Below are 27,306 nucleotides of genomic sequence, written 5' to 3'. Positions count from 1 at the left end.
AGGTGATCCTTTAAAGTCAAGGGGCCTCTCGATCACCGTTCAACAGGAAGCAAAAAGTGGGGGAAAAAAGGAGGCATAATAAGCCTTGCTAAGAAATAAATCGCTCAAGGTAAACGTCGACCGGTAGGCATGACCGATTCCCCTTCTTCTTTCACCCTTTTTCTCGCTATGACAACTTCCTTCATCGAGCCTCCTTCTCAAATACCGGACGGCGTGAAAGTGATGGGGGGCGGTGGGGGTCAGTGGTGCTCAGGCCCTGAAAAAAGGCCCCTGAATCTCGGCCACTGAAACGCCCTCTACACCGCACAAAGAACTCGCTAAAAATTATCTTCTATTATTACCTACAAAGAACTCATAAAAAATTATCCCCTACTATTATCTATCACATATAAAATTATCTGTACCTTCCAATTACCATCACCTGTTCAAACGAATTCAATGAAAGCTTCAAAAAAACACTCAACCTTCACCGACAATCTCTGTTCTCCAAAAAAACCCCAAAAGTACATTAACCTGAAAATGTAGTTACCTTTTTCGAGCATACATTAATAAGCGTAATTGAATCCAGTTTAATGTACCTGGGTGGTCATAATTAGGCTTCGTCAGCCATTCATAGTGATTTTGTGAATGGCACACGGGTGGATTTAAAAATCAGAGAAAAGGGGCCGGTCTGTTTGGTCGGTTCCCAGAAGAATTCCACGCAGGCACCGTCACCTGCGCCGGGATTCGTCTGGTTTGAGGCCCGCTGACACCTGGTACGCCAACGACTTTGGTGAACACTTTGGTGGGGTCGCGGGAGCCTCGCCGAGACGCGCGAAACCAGAGACTTCAGTTGTCACCGCGACACCAGCGTAGTAACAGTGCGTTGTTTACCATTCTCCGCGGTATTATTCATCGCTGGCCCCTGCACGCCGGTTTCGAATTAATAAACATTCCTATCCGCGCTCTTTACCACTCTCCATCACTCTCGCCAGATTGACTGCTCCTATCCACGTGTTTGGTGTAATTTCTAATCATTCTCACCTTTACCGTACACATTCCTAAGGTCTTCACCTGACCAGTGGCCGCGAATAAGTAGCTTGGCCCCTACAGGCTGCTTCTTCTAATAAAATCACTTGTGGTGGAAAGACGTTCGAAACGGAGAAGCCGATGTTATGTTTCTCTTCGGTCATATAATTGCTTAGTGAGTTCACGATTTATCTGGAGTTCAATTTCCGTTGATTCGTCAATCTTCGGGGGAATCGACGCAGCGGCGGAGAGGCTAAAGAGGCTCGCGCATCGTTGCAACTCGCGACTCGACGGGGGACGCTTCCGGTTCTGTGGAGGCTACTGGATGCTTTCAGGTATTTGCGTTTATGATTCCTTTGATTTATCGCTGGAGAAAACACGTTGAAGGCGGGAATAGCGCGGCGCTATTATCTGGGAATGTGTTGGGGCAGAATCGTGCGAATGTGGCGCACGCACAGTATATTAAGTCAACATCTGTACAATGTCATCAAAAACACATTTGGCTCGGGCGATAACGCCTGGCACAGCGGCGCGCCAAATAAATCCAGGATTGTAAAAGTGGCGTTACGCTCCGTTTCAAAATACACTTTGGTATACTTCACAATCTGCACAGCTCGCTTCTCTCGAAGGAAACTCCCTCGTTTTATGATCGAAGCTTTCCATTGGCCCTCGGAATATATTAACAAAATTGCATAGGTGCATTCATTGAAGCATAAGCCTCGCATAATAATATCAGAAGATATGAGTTTAAAAGGAAAATGGTTAGTAACTAAATTAATTCATTTATACGATATAACACAGGTATGTCCCTATAAGAATCCAAATAAAAGAAAAGGCAAGAATAACAGTACAAATAGCTAAATTAGCTAAAGTGTAGACGCGTAAACAACAGAAAAAAAGCTCCGGCAATTTTTAAAGTCCACGTTTGAAGAATTCGAAGATTTTGACTGGAACCAATTTTGTATCCAGCTTCGCAGTGGAACGTCGCGGAAAATGTGGTCATCCGTCGGAGCAAGGTGCGGCGAGCAGGGCGGATGCTGGAGAACCTCCCATCCGAAATAAAGTCTAAAATTCAAACTCGTAGAGCAACCCGTGTCGGAGATTGCTCGTTTCTATTCAGTCGAGACTCGACAGTGTTTAACTTAAAGCTTCATTGTCACTGACGCGAAACGAAAACGTCCAGAAGAATTCTGCTACAGGAAAACGAAAGCTATCGAATGGTATATAATACACTACCTGCAGGCGACTGTTATTAAAACAAATTTATTATGAAATGAAAACCCCACGAACTTCCTTGAGAACTGAATACAAGCGATTCGTCAAAGACAGATTATTGGTAGTAATGGGGATACATAAAATGTCACTTAGAGGTCCAACGAGGTACACAGAATTAAAGAAGCAAAATATTCTTTTGACCATTGGACGCGAGCTTTCAAAGGCACGAGACAGTCCTCCGACGATATTGCCTCCTTTGGAGGCTCGTCTCGGATGAAAGACGTGGAATAAATTCATTTAACGAATCGTACTATAATATCGCTCTTTGAGTCGTCCCTCGATAAGATTCGCACGCTCATGAACCCTGGGAACGGTTTGTAACTGGAGAATTTAATTGGAACAACAGCAGGTCGCACGTGCCCTGTTCGTTCCTCTCGCGCTGACAATGAGAATCGTCGTCACGAAGCGTCTGGAATGCGTTTGGCTGTTCGCCAACGCTGGAATTTTTCCGTGTGACACGCAATCGTTGCCTTTGGGGCATTTTTCGTCGCTACTGGTGAACGGTGGTTTTCCGATACCTCCGATTTATTCCTTATTGACCTCTGTTGGTCCGTATTTACAGAAAGGGTGGAAGTTGGAAATAACTGGGTGTATACCGAGCAATCGTGAGGTTTGTAAGAGTTGAATGGAAGGGAGGGGAAACAAAAACTCTAGAAGATTTTTTGGTTTCAGCCACTTAGAAGCAATGCTTCGATACTAGATCATACGTCGGGCCTCTAATCTAGTCGGCACTGCGCGCATGGAATTGCGCTATAGAGCTCACATCTGTTTGCGCATGCGCACTAGCGACCTCAGCATTGCTCGGTACACCTATAACGTTCTTTATTGGTGAATCGAGTGCTATTAGATCCGATGATTAGATCCACTTTATTCTAACCACGAAGTGCACGTACACGTATCAATTATACAGACGGTTGATTGAATTCTAACGAGCTCGGTTGCTGAATCGATTTAGCGCGCGATAAAGTATTCTGCAACGATATCCTGGTAGCCCAAGACGTTTAATCTGGAGTAGTATACACTTCGTAAATTCGTTACTGGAATTCTGAAGTTCGATTGCCAATTTAATTGGGAAAATAGGCAAGTATGCATCTTTGAGAAATCTATTCGAAAACAGATAGTTACACACAGCGCTGTAAAAAAGAAAATCGCAATTCTGGAATGGAAAAGTGCTATTGCGTTCTGGTATGTAAATGAGGGAATAAAGTATGTAAGTCACGTGAGTAGAAATTTTACTTTCCAATACAGCGGATACAAAAGGTGGAGAAATTTTTCTCAATATGCCTTGTACAAGCTACAGCAAATTTATCGGTTACTTCGCCGCCCAACTATGTTAATGCAATTACATCGCGGAGGCTAAATTAGCCCACTTGTTTAGCGTAACATAGCGTACGTTCGCGATCTGAAATATTCCCCGAGATTACCATTCCCTGAATCGACTGTGTTTCCTGTTACCCCGCGTAGCAGCGTGCGCAAGCATGTTTATTTAACTATTGACGCAGGATGGCCACTATAAAGTCGCGGCCAGGATTCCTCCTCGGCGCACATTAATTAATGGCCGCGCGGGAGTCGTATAGGGGGACTAGCACAATGCTTTATAATTTCTTTTCAACCGCATCTTATTAACGTCAATAAGTAGGAAAAGTAGCGTTAATGACGTACGGCGCGTGAATAATCGTACTGCGTTATTGTTTGTGGTATAATAGCAGTGACTTTATTTAATTTCATTAAACTGTGAGACCTTAGCGCACGCGACTTGGTGAATGAACGTGCACAGGGTTTCAGTAGAGCGAGCAGAGGATTCTGAATATAAATTTGCATTAGATTCCGTCGATAGATGAGCGTTACGTAATTTTATGAATTTTCCACGCTCCTTACAGTTGGCAACACTTCATTTTGGCAGGCACGCTTGTAGTACCGCGTAACGCGCAAATAGAATGCTATACGGTTGTCCCGTTCCCTGTGACTGAGGGCGTATGTGATCGAGGCGCGTCATTTTTACAAAAAGATCGGCAAACGCGCGTGAACGTAATGTTTACGATTGCATGATCCGCTAAAAAAAGAACCGTAACATTACGCGAACGCAGATGAACGTAGAAGTAACAGGAAAGAATAGTGACTTCACTTCGTTTCTATTAAAAATTCTTATATCTCGAGGCCACTCGGATTACCTATATTCTTGGGTCTTTTTGTACCAAGTCGTGTGCTGATTTCTGTTAGCACCGGGATTAACTGACTAACGCGAGGCCTAGGTCAGCTCGATAGTTTCCAGAAAGTCTATTTTCACGAAGACCTATGTGTCAAATATGGTAGAGGTTATATTAAATACCTGTTTTCGTTGGAACTAATGCGAGTCAACGCAATATGTTCAGCCCCAGACAGTGAATCTTTCAAATTCTTCCTTTGGTCAATAAGTATATCAATAAAATTGAGTATACACCACAGTTCACTCAACTCTCTTAAAAATAACTTAACTAGATCACTTCAATTTCGGGTAACCTGCACTGTATATTACTTTGCACGAAATATCTTGTGTACATATAATTCTCATTCTGTATCGCAACTCCACGTTGACTAAACGACATTTAAGCAATAAACGTATTAGGAATCATGCTAAACGAACAGAGCGAGCGAAGATTTCCAGGCAATAGTAAACTAGAGTTCAGTAAACTCCCGGTGGCTGTGACGTGACTGTGAGCGCCGCATAAAGGGGCTTAATGGAGAAATGACTTATTTCCAGCCGTAACCCGAACACCGGCCTGGCCATAGGTAGGTCAGATTATTATGTGTATAAAGCCCCAACGCGCCACGGTTTCATTGCGTTGCGTACTGTGTTGCGCAACATCGGTCGGTATTAACTTCGCATCTCGCGTCGTGAAAGTAAAGGCCCGCTCACAGCTAGCGAATACCTGCCGGTGGGAGCGAAAAAAAGGATCGGGTCGCGCTTCGATGATCGATGGGGAACTCTCGTGACGTAACCGGTCGTCGGCGTACACATCGACACCGTCGTCCGAGGCATTTAACCTTAACGAGCCGCTTCGATTCGCCGCTGCCGCTTCAATCGATGGATATCGATAATTCAGACATTCGTCTTGCGTGGCTCTTGTACAGGACTAACGAGTTTCGCCGGTGACAGAGCCACGAGTAGGTACAGGCTGGCGTGGCTGGAATTCGTTGGAGCGGGTATGTTAATGTTGTTTTATTAGGAATCCATTCAAGTGGTTTACAGCGAGTTTTATTGTATCCAGGATATATTGGGTATAGTACGCCGGGCTGTATAGAAGCTTGCAGAGAAGTGTTATCTAGACATCCTGTCGATAAAAACGGTACCGAGTTGCGAGATAAATTAACATGCCACGATAGAATCGTAGTTTCCGCCTTCCGTGCTTGTAGCTTGTAAACGACTCGTAATAAAATCAAGAGCGTTATTGTAACGAGAATAGTCTTTTTACTATGAACTCTTGGAAAGAATGAACTGAATTTATCGCACAGCTTCCTGACAAGCGGTAAGTCTGATATATTACGGCACGTGACTTCGCAACGCCAGACGTTTGTGCCTAACTTGTGGTAGTAACGCGCATGCCCCCGAAATGGGTGTTTAATTGACTAGACTCCTTGTCCCACGAGGTCAAAGCGATCGAGCCAACTCCGATGAGCGATGCTCGCGGCAAGTGGCAGAGTTCCCACGGGAAAAAACAGTAACTTTTTTTTCATAGATGGCTCTGGAGGGTCTGCCCGGTAGACTCTACCGGATTCCTCCGAAGGTAGCATTCCCCGCTCACCGAGGTGTGACGACTCACTGTTTTGTAATTTCAAATGATTCATCAGCTATGCCTGTGTCTCTTTTTGCCACAAACATACGTATTAAAGCAACTTCTAACAACAATGTCGAGCATTATAATCATAACTAGACGGAAATTCTTGGTTAAGTATGCTGTTGTATTCCGTAATTATAATATTTCCATTTATTTTATATAATAATATAAAAATACAATTTACAGAAACTTAGACGAAATACAGCTTAATAGATTTTAGAGCTAGACTATGATGTCGAGACTGTTCGGAACGAGAGTAAAGAGTGAGTTGAAAGAGATATTGCGTGTTATATATAGGTGGCATTGGTGGTTCAGAAAGTGGAGGTAGAAAGGGATGAGGTATGTGGATCAAGGTGCAGGATGAGTAATAAGGGACGGACGAAATCACAGAAAAAGGAATTCAGGATATTTTCTATTGCTATCTGTAGAGAGATTTACTATCTGTAAACGAATGACTAAAATTATAGAAAAATAAATTTAAGTGGCATTGGTCAACAATGCTGCTCGTTACTTTGAAACTCATACCCTCACAGATTTCCCAGCGGCGCATAAGGAACTGGTTACGCCACTGCAGAACCACTATTCGAGTCTTGGAATTCGCGCGCAATTAAGTTAACCTATACCCTCTCCCATCAGATTTCGGAACACAGCGCATCCATTACCCCGTGAATGATGTACGAAACACGTGATACATCGGGACGCTCTCGCACAGAACGGCCGCGTGGAGTAATTGATACAGATCGTCCCGATCGGTAAGCCATAAGGATGATTCCCAGGTTGACGATTCCACTCTGTTTTTCAGACGTTTACGGGGTGACGGACGACTGGCGCACGTGACTAGTCACGTGGACGGGGACATCAGAGAAATCGACGGGCGTTTCTCTCCTCCTAGGGGCGACCGTGTATCCGACGCGTGACTTACGACACGTCGGAGGAGATTAAGAGAAATTTCCCCGCGCGCGTCTGACTGCGAATCGGCCCCGTGACTCATACGACGACCGTGCAGGTGTGCTTCCGGGAAGTGGAAGATTCGCGGTCGAACGGCCAGAGGGGCGCCCGTAGTTTCACCGGTAGTCGTGGAATGAAATCTTGATATGAGCTGACACGAGAATTCAGGTACGAATGCTAGCTTGTTTCTAGGTAGGGACATAACCTTTTCGCTGTGACGGGAGCTGGCGGTTGGTACGCTGTCGGTAAACGCGTGAGCGCACTTTGCTGTAGACAAGGCCTGGATCTCCAGTATTATGTAGTCTACTGGCTTTCCTATTCAAGTTATTTAAAATCGATGTCATTGAAGCTGAAATATTCGAGCGGATATGCTGTTGGCGCGCGGTACATACCGATTCTACATTATTGTAGTTCCTATTCGACTCTACATACATGCATACACTTCGAGTCTTATAAATACTGGCACAACTTCACTCGGTCAGCACCTGTTTCGTTATCACTTGTACATACAATATTTCATGGATATTTCAACCGCCACCGTGCATTCGTGGTATCGTAGTGGGAGCAATATTGTTTAGACAAGTGTACGAGATGGGTTTGCGGTGGGTTAAAACAATGCTTTGTCACAGTGAGGGCGATAATTAATGTAAGTAATTAATTAATCGAGTCGAAAGGCCAGTCGGTTTGGATGACGAGGGCAATTTAAGAAACGAGCGTCCGCTATTTTCGTATCGCTCACAGTTGGGTCAAGACGACTGGTGATTTTGGGTATTTCAATTCAATCCTCTCTTCCACTCTAGCAACGACATTAGAACAATTGAATTTCGTGAGAAAAGCTCCCGACATTGGCACGCCGGAGACGTCCTTGACGCGAACGCGGAAAGGCTTGATTCGATGTGCCCTGTGTTCGCAGCCAGCGGAAGTGAAAAAAGGAAGAAGCGGCAGGATGCCCGGCGAGGTGCGCGCGCAGCCCTTAGGCACCACGGCCTACGGTGGTGGCACGATGCAGCCAGACGAGGAGATTCAGTACGCTCCAAGGAGCCGTCCTGTCAGCTTTTACGACAATTTTAAGGTGAGCACCCGCAACCGTGTCACGTGTCTTTGTTTACGTCCGCGACTTGCCACCGAGTCAGAGCTCATAGTACACCGATCGCGTGTCAATGAGCACAGAAATATATTCGAGGTACTGTCATTGATATTTAGCGGTTTATTTTATACAGACTCGACAACCTACGCACAGATCTGATCATCAGTTCCGGCCGATTCTTATTAGACTTAATTTCTTGTCTATTGAACAGCGCCTACTTGTAGCTGACTTATACTTTCTGTTTAAAATTCTCCATGCTTATGTTATACTAGCTTTACTACTCCGCTTCGCCCGAGATTTAGATTCTGATTTTATAAGAGAAAATTTTTTTTTTGAGGTTTCTTTTGTGAATATAGTCACATTTATCTGAATTAGCCAGGCATAATTAATTGAAATACATTTCGTGACCCCAGAGTTTACCGTTCGAAAGTTTTTAGGCGACAGACACACACACACAAACATACGATACACTTTTTGTTTTATAGTATAAGATTAATTGCTCCAAATTATTGAGGTTTATTAATATTTATTTTGTGTCTAGAGATTTTAGATTCTAGATTTAGATCTTAGATTTTACAGATCTGATCTACTATTTAATGACCTTTTACCATAAAATGTTTACTAGCTGTATTGAGTTTTTTGAACGTGCAGTAATTTCTGCTCTTCGAACTTCTGTGCATTAAACATAATGGGTGTTTATTCTGTAATGGCCTCTCCGTCTGTTTTCTTTTTTGTAGATGGGACTGTTTCCCTGTAGTTTCATTACTTTTTCTTAACTATTATTTCAGCGATAAAACACACGCAACGTATTTACTGGCGATTTTTATGATTTAATAAATAATAAGAATTAATTCACTATTTACTTTAAAAGTTAAGTTCTATTTCAATGTTTCAATGAATTTGTATTGCGTGAATTGTAAGTCTTGAAAGTTTAACGTGCAAACTTCGCTGTTAAATTTCTCTCTCCCTTGGGATTGTTTCGAATGTGTTTAGAAGCTGAGTGTATTGCAGAGGTGCTGCTAGGTAATAATCACGTACGATTGTAATACGTGTGGGCATTCTCGCCAGGTAACACGCGAAAGTAGATCATTTACCGATCAAGTGCGGTCAATTGATTCGGCTGACTTGTGGCGGCTGATTTATCGGTGGCCTGACCACGAATTTAGTCGAGCGAAAAAATGAGAGTGAGACAGACCGCAGCGATTAATGCATGGGAACTGTTGCACCCTTACACAAGTAGAATCGCCTCCCAGAACTCAAACTGACCAACCCCATAAAATAGAAGCTGCGGAAACTGTTTGCATAAAGTGTCTGAAAGTTGTTACAGTAAAAAGTCACTTAATAAAAAATAATTAAAAATCGGGCTGTACTTCCGAATGGCCCCAGTGACCGATGTACATGAGGTTTGAGGGTAAGGGTGGGGAGGGTGCGTGGACGCTAAATCTAAAATTGTTGCTCCGGGAATTTATTAGTTTCCGAGATATAAATAAAAAACTTTTAGTACGTCTGTTAACTTAATCCGGCATAACGCATCCCACTTTTCAACTTGTTCCGGGTATTAGTATTGGTTGGGGCTAGATTAGTGCGGGGGATGATTTGAATCAGAAACTTGCGGATGCGATCCATCCTATTATACAGGGTGGATACCTATATAACTCTATTGATAGTCAATACTCTGCGGGGGTGATTCTATGGATCAAAATAAAACGAAAATATAGGATACAATTTTTTAATATCGCGCTTCGTTTTCGAGGAAATTGGCTTTGAATTTCAGCTTTAACACGCGCGCCTTTTAGACGCTTGAGGGGCACGTGGAGGTAAGGAGAACGCGCCCAACTGTCCGTAGAATAAACTGGGGGGGGGAGGAGGGCAGCATGGATCCCCGTTAGGGCTACGTGTACGCAGTTAAAAAAAATAGTTTGTAAAAAAATTAACAATAATTTTTTATTAATATTTCGGAAACTAATAAATACCAGAAGCTACAATTTTTTATTTAGGGTCCACACCCCCTCCCCTCAAACCTCGTGTCGATCGGCCGCTGGGGCCATTCAGAAGTATATCCATCAATCACCGCAATTCGTCACTACATTCCATTTCCCAAAATGATCCATTTAGAATATCCCAGTGTCGCAAGCTTACTGTACCAGTTATCCACTCTTACGTACCTATTACAAAATCGAAGTGGCAACTGCGCCAGTGTCATATCCACTGTCCACAGCCGTTAGATTTCAAATGTGCTCCATTTAAAGCGTCCTCCGCATTTTTCTGATTCACTTCGCAGGACGTGCCGATGGTGACACCCTGCGTGACTTCCGCCTTAAGCGCCGACAATCTGAATCAGGCTCGCGACAACAGCATAGGCTCGTCGATGGCCGCGGCCAACAACAATAACAACAACAACAATAGAGTGAGCAGCGCGGTCAGCGCTGGTAACGTGTCGAAGATCCATAGCCCCAAGGTCACAGGTTAGTCGCGACACTCTTCGCTTCGCGTCTTTTTGCTTCGTTCAATTCCAAATCCCCACCAATTAACTGCACTTAAATCACGGTAGCTTTTTCATATCATTGAACAAAGCTTACCAGTGTACCAGCGACATAAACCGTGGCGACTACGAACACCACAAACCTATTGCATGAACTAGAACAATTAGTGTATAAGAGTAAGCTGCCCGAGGTGCCAACAGGTTGCTTAACCTTCTTTTTTACTGCGCCATCTGTGGTTCGTCGAGGTGATAGATGGAAGTGCTTGATACAGAAGAGTTGAACGAACCGTCGCATTGCTTGAACGTTCTTTACTCGATTGTTTTACCTCTGCATTGTCTCATTTAACGGAGACAAGTGGCGTCACTGTCGGCGCCTGACAAAATCGGACGTGCCGCTGCACTATCCTAGGAAAGTTATTCGGCTGAAAATAGAACGGTCGCGAGTGAAATTCGGTCGTCACTGTATACCAGCGGCCGGTGTCGGAGCAGCGGACTTTCTCGAATTTCATTTTGCTCGTGCATCAGCCGAGGATCTATGCGAACATCGTGGCAAAACAAAGGCACGCAGAGAATTCCGCGCGCTTTCTAACCGTATCCTCGAACGAAGATAACAGAATCATTTCATCGGGCTGCATGCCTTTTCGTTGGCGTTAGACTCGAGCCTCTCAGAAGCCAGCGCAGTTAAGCACTGAAGGCTTAACTTATCACTTGTGCTTGGACGGTGGGTGGCTTAATAACCAACAGCGTATGCGGGGTCCATTTTGACCCGCAACAAAACTTTCTTCGCACAATTCTCAGAATAAGCTTTTGCAGTAGATGCGGAGCTTGTTATGGTACTTGTTTTGTTAAATTAGTGACGCTACTAAGTGATAGGTGGCGTACATAAGTATTTGCGTAGCTTGTGTCAAAATTCATTCTGCATCCACCGAGCGAGCGTTGAATATTGTTAAAGCAGAGAATTTTTTGCAAAAATTTGAATTGATGGATTTGGCTTCTGAGAGATCCACTTATTGGTCATTAGCAGATTCTAATACATAAATACTGGGTGGTCTATTTCTATAAACCCCCTTAACTTCTAATTCCCCAAATCAACTGTTTAAATCTCAATTTCTATATAAACAACAACGTTCTTGAAGCAAATTGTTTTGAGCCGCATTGTTCATTGGCCGTTTGAAGCTATTCATTTCCAGTCGACGTGTTTTCTTTTCCTCCGTGGAAACTTTCCTTCCTACCATTAAGGGGGTATACCCGTTTGAACCCTCGGAAAATGTATACATTTTGTGGATTTTTTTACAAGTCAACAGTTTGATGCAGATTTCCCGTTTTTTTTAACTATGTTTACATAGTATTATGAACTACTTATAAAAAAAGTTTCAGTTAAAAAACTATTGTTTTTCGGAAGTTACGGATACATGTCCGAAAGTCTCTCGATTTTAGACGGCTAAACGGTGGCCCTAAAAACTCGCGCTACGTTCAACCAATTTACTTCAAATTTTGCATGCAGAATCATAATAAGATTCCACATCGTCCAACGAAGGCGATTTTGAAAATTTTGAAAAATAAAGAAATGGTGAGAGATCAAAGGTAAAGTTAAATTTTTCTAAGAGAAAAATCCACCTTTTTCCTTTATAAATAATAAACGGGGAATCGAAATAAAAAAAGCCTTCGTTGGACGATGCGGAATCTTATTATGATTCTGCATGCAAAATTTGAAGTAAATTTGAACGTAGCGCGAGTTTTTAGGGCCACCGTTTAGCCGTCTAAAATCGAGAGACTTTCGGACATGTATCCGTAACTTCCGAAAAACAATAGTTTTTTAACTGAAACTTTTTTTATAAATAGTTCATAATACTATGTAAACATAGTTAAAAAACGGGAAATCTGCATCAAACCGTTGACTTGTAAAAAAATCCACAAAATGTATACATTTTCCGAGGGTTCAAACGGGTATACCCCCTTAAACCAGCAGAAGGTATTAGGGGGGTCCGTCGAACCTCCCTGAGTAGACCACCCTGTATACACCAATAAATGAAAGCTATGAAGGCTGTATAAAGTGCTTAATTGCCGCAGGTATGCGCGTCGCCTAACTGTGTTTGCTTAGAACTATCTTTACAGTCGGTTATGACCTGTAGGAGCCATTTTTATTGGCGAACCTTGGTAATGACCCTGGTCCTCTACGTCGACAGGTGCAGTGTCCACAGGGAACATCGGGAGGATCTATCGGCCGGACAAGGAGAAGGAACTCGGACGTGCCCCATCGATGGCCAATTGTTTGTCAACCACCGTCCCCGTTAATCTGGCTGCCTCGCAGATTGCTGGTCGGCACACCCCCACGAGGAATTCCCTCAGGCACAGCAGGATGATCGTACTGCATCGGAGCGGCCACCGTAAGTGGTACTTTCCTTACTTGCCTCGTAAATCTCGCCTCGTTGGCTTTCCTTGCCGATCTAGATGCTTCCGGCAAACTTGTGCACACGCCTTCTTAAAAATAAGATATTATAATGGCGCGTTATAATATCTTAAGCTAGGGAATTTGAAAATTTTAGTAGCATGTCTTTAGTAGTACCTGTATCTTACACTTCAGGGTAAAGTATATTAATATATCTTGGATTCGCGGAATTAAAGAGTTATGAAAGAAAAGAGTCAGAGATTGATTAAAATTATTTAAAATTCTGTGCCACTCAAGATTGCTAGGGTGTCGCTTATTCGAATAGGAGAGTTTGTGAGTTAATATGGAATACGTATAATACTTTTTATTCTCTTCAAGAAAGTTTCAAAATATTCAAACTCTCGTAATGCCTAGCACTGGTCAATCTAGTTAAACATTTCCCGCTGACTAATGCCACAAAAATGAAGACCTTGGATTTACTAGAGTCGGTAAGCCCATCAAGCCAGAGCTAGAGGATATCTCACGTTGGATGTTTGGGAACTTTTATCCAGGGTATTAGAACTGGATTAGGTGCGTCGAAACAGTTCCCTGAATGTTCGTGTAACAGGTTCTCAGAACCTTGCGCTCGGTTCCCGTACCAAGAAAGCGCTTCAGCGCGTCGGAACTCAGGTTTCCTAGTTATGAGTCTGGCTTTCGTTCTATTTGTTACCGATGGTGCCGATGGCAAGTTTCCCCGACTGTAAGTACTAGAAGGAAACGGACGGTTTATCGGGAAACGTCGGGCAGCGACGCGATCGCAAATTGTTTCCCGTTTGCCGTCGAATAATACGCATGGCGATGCTTGTTGATTGACGAAATCAGAGATCGGAACGAGCGCGTCATCGAATCTCGAATGTCACCGAGCGGCCTTTCACGCTGCAATAAACATTCGCGAGAGCAGGAAAGTCCGACGTTTCCGCAAAATCATTAATAATTTATACGCCGTAGCGCGAACTGTACGAAACCGCGGGATAGCTCGTTTTCTCTTATTTTTTTTTTTTCATGAAATTCAACGCAGTCCAATTACAAATTCAGATTCGAGAAATGTTTCGAAATCGAATTTCCTATGGACTGGTTCAGGCACTGGTATCTCATTGCGGCTGCATAGTTTTCTCCATACTTCCAATGCCATTCTCACAACACCATGTTAATCAACTATTATTATTATTATTATATAGCAAGGAAGGGGGATTCCCTTTAGTGTGCAAAAAATAAGTACACGTGAAATATTAAAACCGACGTTGCTGGGCGCAAAAACGAAAGCAACAAGAAACAAGAAAAAGGTTTAAACTGAATCATTTCAGAAAGTAACATTTCAAATACTCAGTGGACGTCTACACTGTATTCCGCTTTAGAGCGGACACGTTCCGCGCAGCGATATAAGGTGAATGTTCCAATTTCTGCTCATTTCGTATTTTTCTTATTATTATAAGCGTTACGTTTGTACTATAGTTGCAAGAATATAATTACAAATTATTTGAACGTTTACGCGAGTGTTGCACAGGCTTGGGGCTCATCAAAGTGCAGCATAAGGAAAGCTTTTAAAATGAGAGACTCATAATTTTTCGACCGTGTGCTGGTTGTGGTAAGGGACAGGGTCACTATTGGTATTCGATAATTGGGCAGAAAATAGTTTTTGCAGTAAAAGTTCTTATTTAATAACAAAAACAGATTTTTTTACTATATTTAGTTTTTTTAAGTAGAAAACAGGTGATTAGGTTTAGGGTCAAGTGAATCACCGTCATGTCCGCATTTCTACTCACCAAAGTTTTAGTAACGTATCCTCATAATTCAATATATGCTGTAACCTCTATTTCTATTCGAAGGCATTTTATTTTTTGTTAATCATTATTTTATACATTACTCTTGCGTTATGAAACTTCTCCATAAAAGATGTAACTTATTTTAACCTGAAAAGGCAACATATTATGTGAGCAGAAATTGGTACAAATGGTGAGTAGAAATACGTACATTTAGAGCATTGTATTTAATTACAAATTAATAATATTTAAGCATCTTGAAATATCTCTCTTAAATAGTTTTTGAATTGGTTGATTTATTATTAAAGAATTAATTAATTACTCTGCAAATTTTGTACACCTTCTTTATGACGAGTAACTTCTTAAATGAGCAGAAATTGGGACATTTACGTTACTGTTGATTGGTATGAAACCGGCTGAGTCCTTGCAAACGTCTTATTTTGACACTCTACCCCTCCCGCCCCCCCATTCTTGTTCTCTCTATTTTTCCGAATCTATTTTCGGGTCAGGCATAATAACAGCGATGCTGAGCCTCGCCCTTTCTATAATTTGCGTTTTCTAACTCCACGACGTTGTATTGATTATTTTATAAAGAATAAAGACGATTTATTATTATCATTATTAATCCATCATCAAGAAAAAAAACTCTACGTAATAATTAACAACTCTCCTCGAGAATTCATGATCGTAGCATCCTGTAGTCGCATTCCTTGCAATCAGATCAGTCTCCTTAACCTTCGGGTGACCTTGCGTAGAGAGAAATCCACTGCAATTCGAAGCAAACCGAGACGCTTGAAGTTTCTGTAGTTACGAAGCTACAATCGAGTTGTAACCGCAGACATTCACGTCCAATCAATTTGTCGCTGGGGGTGTTTTGATCGATCGTTCGAGCAGGGTGTTCGGATCGATTACGGAGGATCGTTGATTTCCCTCGAAGGACAGATCGAAGGAGCAACCGTGGCAGGTGTCCAGTCAGGTAATCGGCGTTCTGGGCCGGAATGCCGCCAGCCGGGAACTGGTCAATTTTTCTCGAGACCTTTTTTTTTCTCGCAAGAAAACCCGTGCGCCGGTGCCTACCTACTTGCAGCGGCGCGATGCGCGCTCGCAATTTCGCGTCGCGCGCTGCGGGGAACGAGCTCGACGCCCGTCACGGCTAAAGGAGCGGTGTCGAGGTTGCTGCGAGGCAGGCGGGAGAGATTATAATTAAAATCTGCCAGGACGCGCGGAAAATTGAAACCAACCGCTTTGTTTTGTCACAATGTGCTGGTTAGGTTTCCTGGGACTCGCTCTGAAATTCAATAACATGGGAGTTTCTCTGCTTTTCTTTCTTCCCTTTTCTTGTTGGGCATGAGCGACCTTCTTACTTCGCTGAAGTGGTGGCCTTGAAAGAATATCAACCACTGTTTCAGGGTTATTATGTGATGTGCGTCATTTAACAATCCTTGCACCAGTTTTTTTTTAAATGGGGCCACTTTGGAAGAGTATGGAGTAGGACGGAGCGGAAAATTTAAATTCGAATTTTCAGTTGGCCTAAAATAAAATATTTTAATTTAAGAGAGTTGAGACAATTTTAAATCAATTTTAAAGGGCCACTTTGAAAGAGTCTGCAGTAGGGCGGAGCGGAAAATTTAAATTCGAATTTTCAGTTGGCCTGGGTGCGGGATAGTTGTCTTTTGATTAACCAAATACAACTATAAAAAAAATTTGGAAAAGTATTCTTGTCTGCAGCCTCCTTTTTCTCCTAAAAATGATTATATGATTATTTAGGAGAAAAAGGAACCTGCAGACATAAATATATTTCCAAAAATTGTTTACAGTTGTGTTTAATTAATCAAAAAACAACTATCCCGCACCCAGGCCATCTGAAAATTCAAATTTAAATTTTCGCCTATATAGTATCGCTCCGCCCCAGTCTGGAGTTAATCGTGACGTCCACTTTGGTAATTTCAGATAGCCTTGATTTAGATTACAACGCTTGAAATTGCTTTTTCTTTAACTCGAATTCAGTTGTATTATATATATATATTTTCAATGTTGTGTTAATCGAAGAAAAAGTTGTCTGATGTTTTAAGTGTCTTCTTATGAAATTACTGTTTTTAAAAGGTAGAGTTACTTGAGAAGCTTCAAGAATTCATCATGGCGGTAATTTTTAAAATTTGAGATTAACGTCACCTCGGATCACGGTGTTTGCAAATTTCTAACCTAAAATTGGATTTCGTTATTACAGTAAAAAATCGTTTCACGGGAGCCAGGTAGGCCGAAGTGGCAAGTGCTTCTTGGTCCGCTGGCCACCGTGCTCGTTCTAAAGTGGTTACACATGGTTCTCCGTGAACAGCGGAAGTAGCAGGCCGGAAATACATCATATGATCTTTTTAGAGTGTGCTCGTTGCCGTCTCGGCTCGTGTTCGTCGCTTACTTTGCGCGTGGTTTAATTGCTGCCTCGATTTCCCTCTTGATTCAACAACCACGTTTCGCAATGGGATCCAATTCGTGCCAGTCGATGTGCGTTAAAAAAATAGAATTCCCGAAACCATCTCTCTAATATTAGTTTCAATTAGCCAAGTCGAGTTTATGTAACCAGTCATTACTGGAGTCGTATTCGCTTTCAGAAGGAGTACGGTTGCAGTGTTGCATCGTCATGCTAAATAGTTTCGCGAGCGGTTTTGCGTCTCGCGATGGAAAAAAAAAATGGCGCGCGAGCAGACGTCAATGGACAGGTTAGCGCGACTACTCAGTAAGCGACTTCGCTCGAGAAAATAAATGGGAAACTTGAAATGAAATTCCTTCGCGCAAGCGCCTCCACTTTCCGGGAAAAATGACTTGAAAAATAAACGAGGTACTTTGGGACACCGGGTATACTTACGTCAGATGAACTCAAGTTAAAAAAGTATTTGAATTTCCGATTACAGAATTTCTTAGGGCTATAAGAACGATAATACCGCTGGGTAAAAAAAGACCCGAGGGACGTAGTAGATTTAAAAAAATAACATCGGGTCGAAAGGGGCCCAAATTTCGTTAAAGGGTTAAATCTGTGTTTCTTCTATGTGATAAATCCTCAGTTCGACTTATCCCCAGTTCATGTGATTCTATTTCGAGACGAACGACATGTGTGTATATCGACAGACGAACTGCGTGCATGAAAAATAGATGACACTGAGAGCACCGCGATCGATAAAAGTTTCGAGCAGTAACGATATTTTCATACAGTCCATTCCGAATTGTTTAACTTATTTAGCGGGATTTTCCGATAAGAAGAGTCCGAATGAGTCATGGAACACGATGCGAAGGCTTATCCAAAGAATGCCCTACACGCCTCCAGTGATAACGTGTCACACATTTGATGTATTTTTCCTTGTCAGCTGCGGCTTTGCATAGTGGTTCTTGTTGCATAATTACAGATTTGTTACGCTGTCGACATAACTCGCACCGTTCTTTACATTAATTCCCGTGTTAACTTCAATCGTACTTGATCGCGAACATAACCTTTGCTGACCCAAATCACTGGAGGAGTGATCGCCTCTGATTAATCGATTAAGCTTGACTAATTAATTTGATTATAATAAGCGTGCACTGAATTCCATGTAGTTCTGATTTCCATTTCCTCCGAATCACCCCATGAATAATGAGCCTCTAGTTAATTATCAAACTCGTCGCAAGTGAAAGGTTAACGCACACGTCATGCGCAATGGCATCCTGAGAGGTTAAGGATTTCCACGGGATCGGAAGTACAGTGGGCGACAGCAATTCTCTCTACAATGCGGTTACACAATTACCGCGCGTCTTACGCAAGTCGACCGCTCCGTGCATTATTCATGTATCGAGGTTAGCGGATAATGAAAACGTACCACCCAGTACGTTTCCACACATTCGGCTCGTGCGTTCGCAGCGAATTCGTCGACGGCGACGAACTGTTGAAACAGCCATCAATCTTACACGAAATTCATTTGTGGAAACCTAACCTCGCTGTATCCGATTTGATACTACAACGCAATTCGGACTTTACTATCCGATCAGTTAAGTAATAACATTTTCATTTCGAGTTTCTCGAACTTCAATAAGCTACAAAGAAATATGAAATGTAATTTCTGTGGGCAATGACACAACTGTGAGTAACAGTGTATCAGTTCGACTTAACGATTGGAATTTCCGTATTCGAGTCTGGCAAATTATCGACGGATTACGTAGCGCTACCTGTTACGCGTGCGTGCATTATTACCGGAATACGTGTTACTCTGTTTCCACATAGATGTCTCACTTCAAACTGCTTGCTGCGCCCGTCAGACGGTAAATTAATTGCAGTATAATTCTAAATAGAGATAGTTCATTGGTTTAAAATAATGTATTAATTTCAAGTAACTTTCAGGAGCTCATTGACGATGTTGACGATACGAAAGCTGAGCATTGGATGGTTATAAGAATCCTTCGCATCTGAAATATTTGCAGTGGAAAATTCAGCCTCAATACTGAAATATGAAATTGGCGAGGTAGAGCGATCTCGTGCGCAGTGGGAATGCGCACTCCGCGATTGCGAAACTGGATGTTGCGCGTGGAAGGTTGCAGAGTTTCAAGGGGGGGTCAGAGGGTTTCGATCATTTCCAGATAGGACGGAGGTGTTTTGTTACAGTAAGGCGGTCATGATGCTTGCTTGACCCTTCTAGTATCCCGGCTGCAGTGGCATTCTCTCCTCTTGCAACGGGCACAATGCGTGCACATGCGGCAGGCAGGCGAACAATGGGAACGACACGCATTCAGGTCCCGCATTCTTACATCGTGCGAATCGTTCAGCGAATGAAAACGCGATGGCTCGCTCGCATCCGGCGCACCTTGGAATTTGAAAAAGAATTTCGAGAAAATTTCTAACCTCCAGCTGTTCAATTTTCAATTAGTATCTTGTTCAGTTTAATGCGCATGGGTGCATAGAATATTCGTGGCGCTCTCTATATCATTTTCCTTAAATAATAATTGGAAGAATTGTAGGGTTATTTTCTTGTACGTTGATTAAGGTATTTGAAAAGTTGTTATTGTTATTAAAAATAGGAACAGATATTTGGACTAAATGTTAAGTCAGTTTAAACAACATTGAATATCCCTGAATTACCTGACACGATCGTAAGTGAACTTAAATGATCTTCAGTCACCATAAATAGAATTAAGTGACTTTCAGTGACTTTGCATTGCCTTCAGTAACCTCGATTGAAATCTCGTACTGTAAATCATGCCTCCGTGTGTTTAAAATGCGCGGCGCTCACCGCGCGCATGCGCAGCAGGCTCAAACCCTGCGCACTAAAGCTTGCGTTTTGTTTCTACCCCCAAATGATCAGAAATATACACTGAGGGCGGTATTCTCAGTCGCTACTTATTCTTAAGCAAATGCTTAAGCATGCGGCACCCTCTACTAACCTAGTAGCTAGTAAAGGATGCCGAATGCTTAAGCATTTGCTCAGGAATAAGTAGTAGGGGTTGCAATACCGGTAAACCAATTTCCCGGTAAATCGTGAGAAATACCCTAAAATTTTTACCGATAATTCGCCAATTTTTTACCGGTAATTCGATAAATTACATATAGCAATATAGCGCATATATGCGTTCATTAATTCCATCGACATCTACTACGTTATCAGTAAAAAAAGCACTTCAATTACTAATCAAGACGAAAAGAGGTGCTGTGACAGTTGTACTGTCAACATAAACACACATGATCGGTATCGATCAGTCGACCAATTGGTACCCTTGGGAGCAAAGTAAAATAAGACGTAAAAAAACACCCATTTTCATGCAGGTGTTGAAAAAAAACACATTTTTGCACTTCTCAATAATACGAGCAATGCAAAGCCTAGACAAATACACTTATTACTCATTGGTTATTGAAACTTACACCCTTCTCTTTCTCCCTCAGAGGGAGAACACTAACTCCAAGAAATATTTAAAAAAAAAAGCGCGGGAAAGTACGTTAGACTGAAACGCTCACAGCGAACGATTCATCTAAACCAGATCCATATGACTGAAAGATTGAAGGCTGCACATACACGCGGGGTCAATCTTTTCTTCCCTTGCCCATTCCTCCGTCTATGCTCGGTACAGTTAAGACTTGTTTCGTATGCTACCCTCGCGCGAAACAGACCCGTATCGATTGCGGGCACGCCGAATGGGAATGCGGCGAGTGGTTTTTCGCCTCCTCGTAGGCTACGTATTCCCTTTCCTCCCCTCCCCCGCGCACGATCGCGGGTCGACGATCCGCGCGCGTTAATATTCCGCCCGTGTCGAGTAATATCCTGTGAAAGTAAAAGAATTTCCTTGCAGTGGAAGCGCCGTGCACCCCGTGCAGCGCAATCTGGGGGACCTTGCACCTCCAAACTCGTGCTGGCCGTTACAGTACAATGGCGGCCATTATAAATTCAAATTCCTGCGGCGAGCTGACTATAAACAGTCAGACGTTAGACTGGGTGGCACGAAGTTTTACAGAAGACGCACCATTTCTGTGTTAAAGAAATTCTTCCTGTTTGTACCTACTGAGTTTAATTTCTGTAGTTAAGGTGCCTGAGGTTTCGAAGAGATCCTGCTTGACCTTTCATTGAAATCTCCAAGATTACAGGCGAAAATGCAGGCTGCTTCCTCCGTTTCCCACTGTCATTACCTACTAGCTAGTAAAGAAGGATTCACGGTGGTTCACCGTTTTCCAGGAGGAGATTACCGCGATCATTATTCTCTCTGGGAAGCATATACCTCTGGCAGCTTCCTCCGCGGCCTTAAGTCGCAAGGAATTATTCTGGAGGATCATTTCCCCTTCTTTCTTGGCCGTTCTCTGCCAGCACCCTTCTGGGAATCCGTCCGGACCAATATGACCGGCGAATCCGTTAACAGGGAAAGTGGAGGAGCGCAAGGAGAAGGCAGCTTTACGAAATCCTGCTGTGCTGAATTGTTTCTTCTGCAGTTTTATCTACAATACATATACCATACTTGAGATTTGGCGCCCTTGGGTTGACAAGCGACTGCCTTAAATGAAATACTTTAATTTAAGAGAGTTGAGACAATTTTAAAATTAATTCAACGCGACAACTCACACAAGCGTTATTATTAATTTGTTAATTTGTTTTTCAAGTTGTCTCAAGCCTCAAGCCTCCGTGTTCAAACCGCTTTCAATTTCTTTCCTTTAAACTGGGCACCCCCAAGTTTTTACAAGTATTTTTTGAGTCACATAAGGCATAAACAAGTTGTTCCATTTGAATTTTCTATAAACCACTTTATTGTAATCAAAGTATTCCTCTTTTCACAGTGAAAAGTACTCGAGGTGTCCTTCATTTTCACGGACTTCCGCGGTCGAGATCCCTCCACCGATCTCGCAAGATCCGCAACGAAATCGCGAGTGATGCGCGTCGCTGTGTTATCGCGATCCAGCGACGGTGGGCGAGCGCTGCACCTCTGCTCCTTTTATTTTTTCTCTCCTTTTCTTCGTCTCCATGCTGCTCGGCCTGCCGAGGAGCAGCCTCGTTGCAAATCTCGTGGAAACGGCCCTAGTGGGCGAGTTTCCTGACAGTTCGATACGCAAGGACGGTGCGCGTTCGACCCGTCCGGTTCGGATGCCTTGTAAGGAGGGACAGCGAGGCCGTTTCGTTCGGAAACTCGCCTTTCTTTCGGCCCTACATTCATTTCTCGGGATCCGCCGCAGCGGACCCGTTTGATCGTTGCTTCGCTATGGGAAAATGTGTGTCGCAAACCGCGAGAGACGCCGAGAGACGGCCGCGTAAGCTGGGCGAGATAAAAAGTATCGTTGCAGAGAGAATGGCGCTACTGCTATTAGGAACAAATGCTTTCTTTATAGCAGGATGGTACTGATTTTTTCTCTGAATACAACCATCTCAGGTCCTAATGGTCATCCTCTAGTAGTACTAACCCATATATGGAAATTGGGCCATTTTCACCCAAAATCGAGTCACGAATCCTCATTCCTCGTTTGTATATATTATCGTATAATGTATTATTTGGACTGCAACTCCTTTGTATCTTTAAATAACTAATAACCATTATTAAATTTCTATAAAAAAAATTAAAAAATTAAATATTAACTAAATAGGAAATTAAAAAGTTATTATTATTGTTGTTATTATTATTGTTATTATTATTATTATTATTATTATTATTGTTATTATTATTATTATTATTATTATTATTATACATTTCACAAGAAACGAGCATAGGCAAAAATTTATTTTAACTCAGTTCATTTACATGTTACAGTTAAATATTTTGAGAACTTATTATATTTCTACAACAAAAAAATTATACCTAAATTAAAAAGTTATTTTTATTATTATTATTATTATTATTATTATTGTTATTATTATTATTATACATTTCACAAGAAACGAGCATAGAAAAATTTATTTTAACTCAGTTCATTTACATATTACAGTTAAATATTTTGAGAACTTATTATATTTCTACAACAAAAAAATTATACCTAAATTAAAAAGTTATTATTATTATTATTATTATTATTATTATTATTATTATTATTATTATTATTTATTAAGTTCCTTAAATATTAAAGCGCAATAATTAAATGAACTGAGTTTTATTTCTCTATGCTCGTTTCTTGTAAATATATGATATTGGGCCAATTTAAAAAAATCAATCATCACCTTCAAATCTCCAGAGCGTCTCCACCTAGAAAAATTTCGTTTGACAATACATTTAGCAACTTTACATTAATCCATTTTTCTCTGCAGATAATAACACTGACGTGAATCAAGGTGATAATATCAGCTGACCTACCCTGCGTTGTAAATATCCGTCGCATCTTTCGCTACAAAATTGACCCACCTTCGGCGACAGACAGTTAATACCAAAACAATTATCGATGGTTTTTCGCTTATTGAGTTCCAAGCCTCGCACTTTACACCATCCTGGAATCTAGATTGAATTCGATTGTAACAAGAATGTGTGTCAGTTTCACTTTCTTTCGCTCATGTAAACCTATTCGGAGAGATTTGATGGATGGTGGAGCACTCGCCGGCTAGCTCGGACTTTCGTTCAGGTTTCAATTTTCCCAACGCTCGCCTATCTCCCGCACGGATCCGAGGTGGTAGATACAATCTAGCTCGTTAGCGTTGGTCGTTTCGCGTAACGGGGTGTTTAAGCCCGCAGAAAGATCGGCGCAGATCTTTCCGCGGTATCTTTTCATCATGCGAAGTAGTCGCGTATAACTTCTCAGCTTATCGCCTTTGGGCGCTTGAGAAGACAGGCGAAGTGCGCGTACCACTTCGAGCACTTGAACGCGTAACGCAATAGCCGATCTTCGAACACGATGGCCATGCGTAGTTGATGCTTATCGTGTGAAACAGGCGAACGTTTAATTGGGACAGGAGGATCTGTGTGATAATTGGGAGGGCTCTGTTTTTGCAGGGCCACAGAAGTTTCTACCGCCACTGGTTTACCATTGGCGACTTGGCCGATGCTTAGCTGCTCTGCAAACGATCCTCGGCGTCGCGGTGACGTCGCTGTCGTTGTGGCTGCTGCTGTGGGCACCTCATCTGCCGGTCGCGGATAATCCATATTGGAGTGGAATGCCAGTAAGTGCTGCGGCGATCCGCTGCGATCCTCCTAGAAAGCCAGCGGCACGTGAATCGTTGCTTCATCCTCTTTACTTGCAGCTGCTGCTCTCGGGCAGCTTTGGGATCTGCCTGCTGTGCTGCTTCAAGAAGAAGTACCCGGGGATGAGTCCTGGATTCTGCCTGTCCTCGACAAAGGTATTATTGACATAGAGAAAGAGGAAGATGGAGAAAGCGTCTGTGGAAGTTTGCTCTATGAATATAAATAGGCGACTGTTCCTCGGATATCAGTGTGCCTTCAAACTTCAGACTTTACCTGCGATGATCTTAGATCTCTTCTGAAGTTGAGGAAGTATTCTACAAATAGTAGTGACTTAGATCTCTGATCACGCTAGATTGTCGTAATGACTACTAGGATTGCAACACTTACTTTATCTGTAACAGTACTCAGGCCTCTTACAGTTCAGAGCTGTTCTGTTAATTGCAGTGTCCCTAGATCTCTGATAAGGTTGAGAATCTCCTCTGTGAATCTGTCGAGACTATATCTACTCTATGAGTACCAAAATTTCCTCTGACCTCTGCGGAAACCAGGAACCTTCCCTCTGAATTCCTCTAGTAGCATTCTTCGTTCCAATCACCGCATTCTCAGACCTCCAGGCATAACTGTCGACGTAACAATGTTTATACAAATAGAAACTCATCTCAGTGGGCTATCCTTTAATTATCATGAATTGTACGCTATATCTTCCCAGTTATACATTACTGAATCCACTGTTTCTCCGTTGGGACAGGCGATCAGCGTGTTCCTCGCGGTTTTGGCAACGGTGGCCTGCTCCATGGCATGCGTATTCTCTGCCCTGCACCTGGTGCGCTTAATGGGATTGGAATGCAACCCAGCGCGCGTGCTGAACGCCACCTGCGTCTGCAAACCCCGGGAGGACGCGTCCAACTCCACCGAGGCGGCGGTTAGGTACATGGACTTGAACTGTCCCGAGGTAGAGAGCATCCTGACGATCCTGCTGATCTTCTCCTCCACGTGCAACGCGTTCGGTGCCATGGTGGCCGGCTGGTACACGTACCTCCACTGGAGCACCAGGAACAAGAGGCCCAAGTACTTGCAAGTGAGAACCAGCCCGAGCTCGGGGACCAACTATCTCAGCGGCAGACCGATATACAATCCGAATCTGAACGAACGATGACAATGCTCCCGCCACGCGGATCAGGACACCTCGTACCTTCGTTACTCTTCGTTGACGATAGACGATGAGAATTGTACCTCAACTAACGAGCCTCGAATCGATTGACGATGACCTTGCAATGGAACTCCGCGATTCCTTCGTCTACGGACAGCGGACTACTCGAGCGAGAATAACGATAGATTATTAATCATATAATTACGCATCCACGGCTTTCGGGGTCGTGGATGTAAAAGGCTGGAGCACGCGCGAATTAAGCTCTGATTTGGAGAGGGAATCTCTGGAATGTTCGGAGGTGGCTCGCGAACTTTGGAATAGAATGAAGAGAATAGAAGATAGAGACTCGGACGACGGTGTAATACGAATATCGTTTCATTAAACAATGTACCGATCGATTGACGTTCCAGAGAAAACGCCCATCGATCGTCTACGTTGATCATCGTAATGTGTTCTTAATAGTTATTCTACTGTACACGGCGCGTACTGCATCGCCGGTTGTAAGTAGGCAGTGATTTACAAGTTTTTTGAGAGGATTTAATGCGACTGCATTTAACGACGCGCTAATGCACTTTTTATAAAAATTTACGCATTCGTATTTTACGTAGGGGGCAGCTTTGTGTACGACGTTTTATGGCGAGCGAATATGCTTATTTTAACTCTGTGGGACACACCAAAGTTTCGTCTGCGGGTTTTTGGAGGGTGAAGTTTACACGCGGATACATATCATTAAGTTGTATATAATACAGTTGAAGCAAAATTAACTGGATGCTCGAGGTCGCTTGAAGAATCTTTGGGACCTCGGCCAGCCATTTGACTTCGTTTCGACTGTAGCAAGTGGTGTGCAAACTTTTGTCTATTGCGGACGAGTATTTATATTTAACAAAACGTATAGAAACTTGGGAAGGGTAAAAGCTACGCGGAACTAAAAGAAATTCGATTTCTCTTCGAACGTTCGAGGACGTGTAACAGCATATAAAGTAGCTTTAGATAATAACAAAATAATAATTTAACGGATAACGGGTCACTCCACGTGCAATTATCTTGCGCGTGGGTCGTCAGTATTTTAGGTGTAATTGATAAGCAAACGTTTCGTGAGTATGCGTGTATGTTCATACGTGTGTATATGTGTGTTTTTAGCAAAAGAATGAGAACTTTTAACTTTACTACACACTCAAAAAGATGTCTTCGATTTTATACCTCATCGCGAGTATTACGTAAGAAGCTAGTTCTAAGATTTTTAATTTGGTAAATCATACGATAAGCCTTAACCGAAGCCTACTTTAACAGAATTCGATGTAAGGGGTCGAATAAATCGCTTCAGTATTAAAAAGGAGATCTTAAGGAAAGGAAATACACGTTTACCGTACAGTTATTCAGATTTTTATTTTATTTTACTTGGATCATGATTTTTCGTAGAAGCAGAGGGAGGATGCCCCTCTGGTTTCCCTTCGGCTTCATTTATACGGATTTCTGGTATCACGGTGCAGTCACTGGACTGCGATTCCCAGGAATCGTGGAAAACCTTTGCCATCCTGTTTGCAATGCGTCATTAATTAACAATGGACAGCTTGAATTGTCTGGCATACTGTCTGCATGGAGCGGAGTCTTAAATAATTCTTTTGTATAGCGTGGCAAGCCGCGTACGATGGTCAAAAGAGAGTTTAAAGTTCACGCTATGTGTGCAAATGATGTCGATAAAAAATTTTGTCTTAGAATTTTTCACTTTCTCTTGACCATTCATACGTTACTCTCTCAAAGC

The 27,306-nt window shown here is 42.6% G+C and overlaps 1 protein-coding gene across 4 annotated transcripts; it reads left to right on the top strand.

Annotated features, from left to right (window-relative positions):
• The first annotated feature begins 820 nt into the window (after positions 1-820).
• LOC143373809 (uncharacterized) lies at positions 821-26,919 on the top strand. Of its 4 annotated transcripts, none has more exons than XM_076821399.1 (8): positions 821-1,343; positions 6,901-7,214; positions 7,847-8,118; positions 10,415-10,598; positions 12,802-13,002; positions 24,206-24,372; positions 24,454-24,549; positions 25,143-26,919. In XM_076821399.1, exons 3-8 carry the CDS (start codon positions 7,993-7,995, stop codon positions 25,548-25,550), a joined length of 1,182 nt encoding a protein of 393 aa, XP_076677514.1. In that variant the 5' UTR covers positions 821-1,343; positions 6,901-7,214; positions 7,847-7,992; the 3' UTR covers positions 25,551-26,919. The 4 variants fall into 4 exon arrangements, with proteins under 4 accessions (XP_076677514.1, XP_076677499.1, XP_076677506.1 ...); XM_076821391.1 differs by having other exon boundaries at positions 822-1,343; positions 7,960-8,118; XM_076821384.1 differs by lacking the exon at positions 6,901-7,214.
• The last annotated feature ends 387 nt before the right edge of the window (positions 26,920-27,306 follow it).

This window comes from Andrena cerasifolii, chromosome 1, assembly GCF_050908995.1.
Source record: "Andrena cerasifolii isolate SP2316 chromosome 1, iyAndCera1_principal, whole genome shotgun sequence".
NCBI classification, from domain to species: domain Eukaryota; kingdom Metazoa; phylum Arthropoda; class Insecta; order Hymenoptera; family Andrenidae; genus Andrena; species Andrena cerasifolii.
The sequence above is the reverse complement of the archived record's forward strand: the minus strand, read 5'-3'. Positions and strand labels throughout refer to the sequence as shown.

What these genes read in the sequence shown, in the direction of transcription:
- LOC143373809 (XM_076821384.1), top strand. An exon ending in ACTGCATCGGAGCGGCCACC is followed by an intron (nt 13,003 to 24,205) that starts GTAAGTGGTACT and finishes CTGTTTTTGCAG; the next exon opens with GGCCACAGAAGTTTCTACCG. An exon ending in CATATTGGAGTGGAATGCCA is followed by an intron (nt 24,373 to 24,453) that starts GTAAGTGCTGCG and finishes CTTTACTTGCAG; the next exon opens with CTGCTGCTCTCGGGCAGCTT.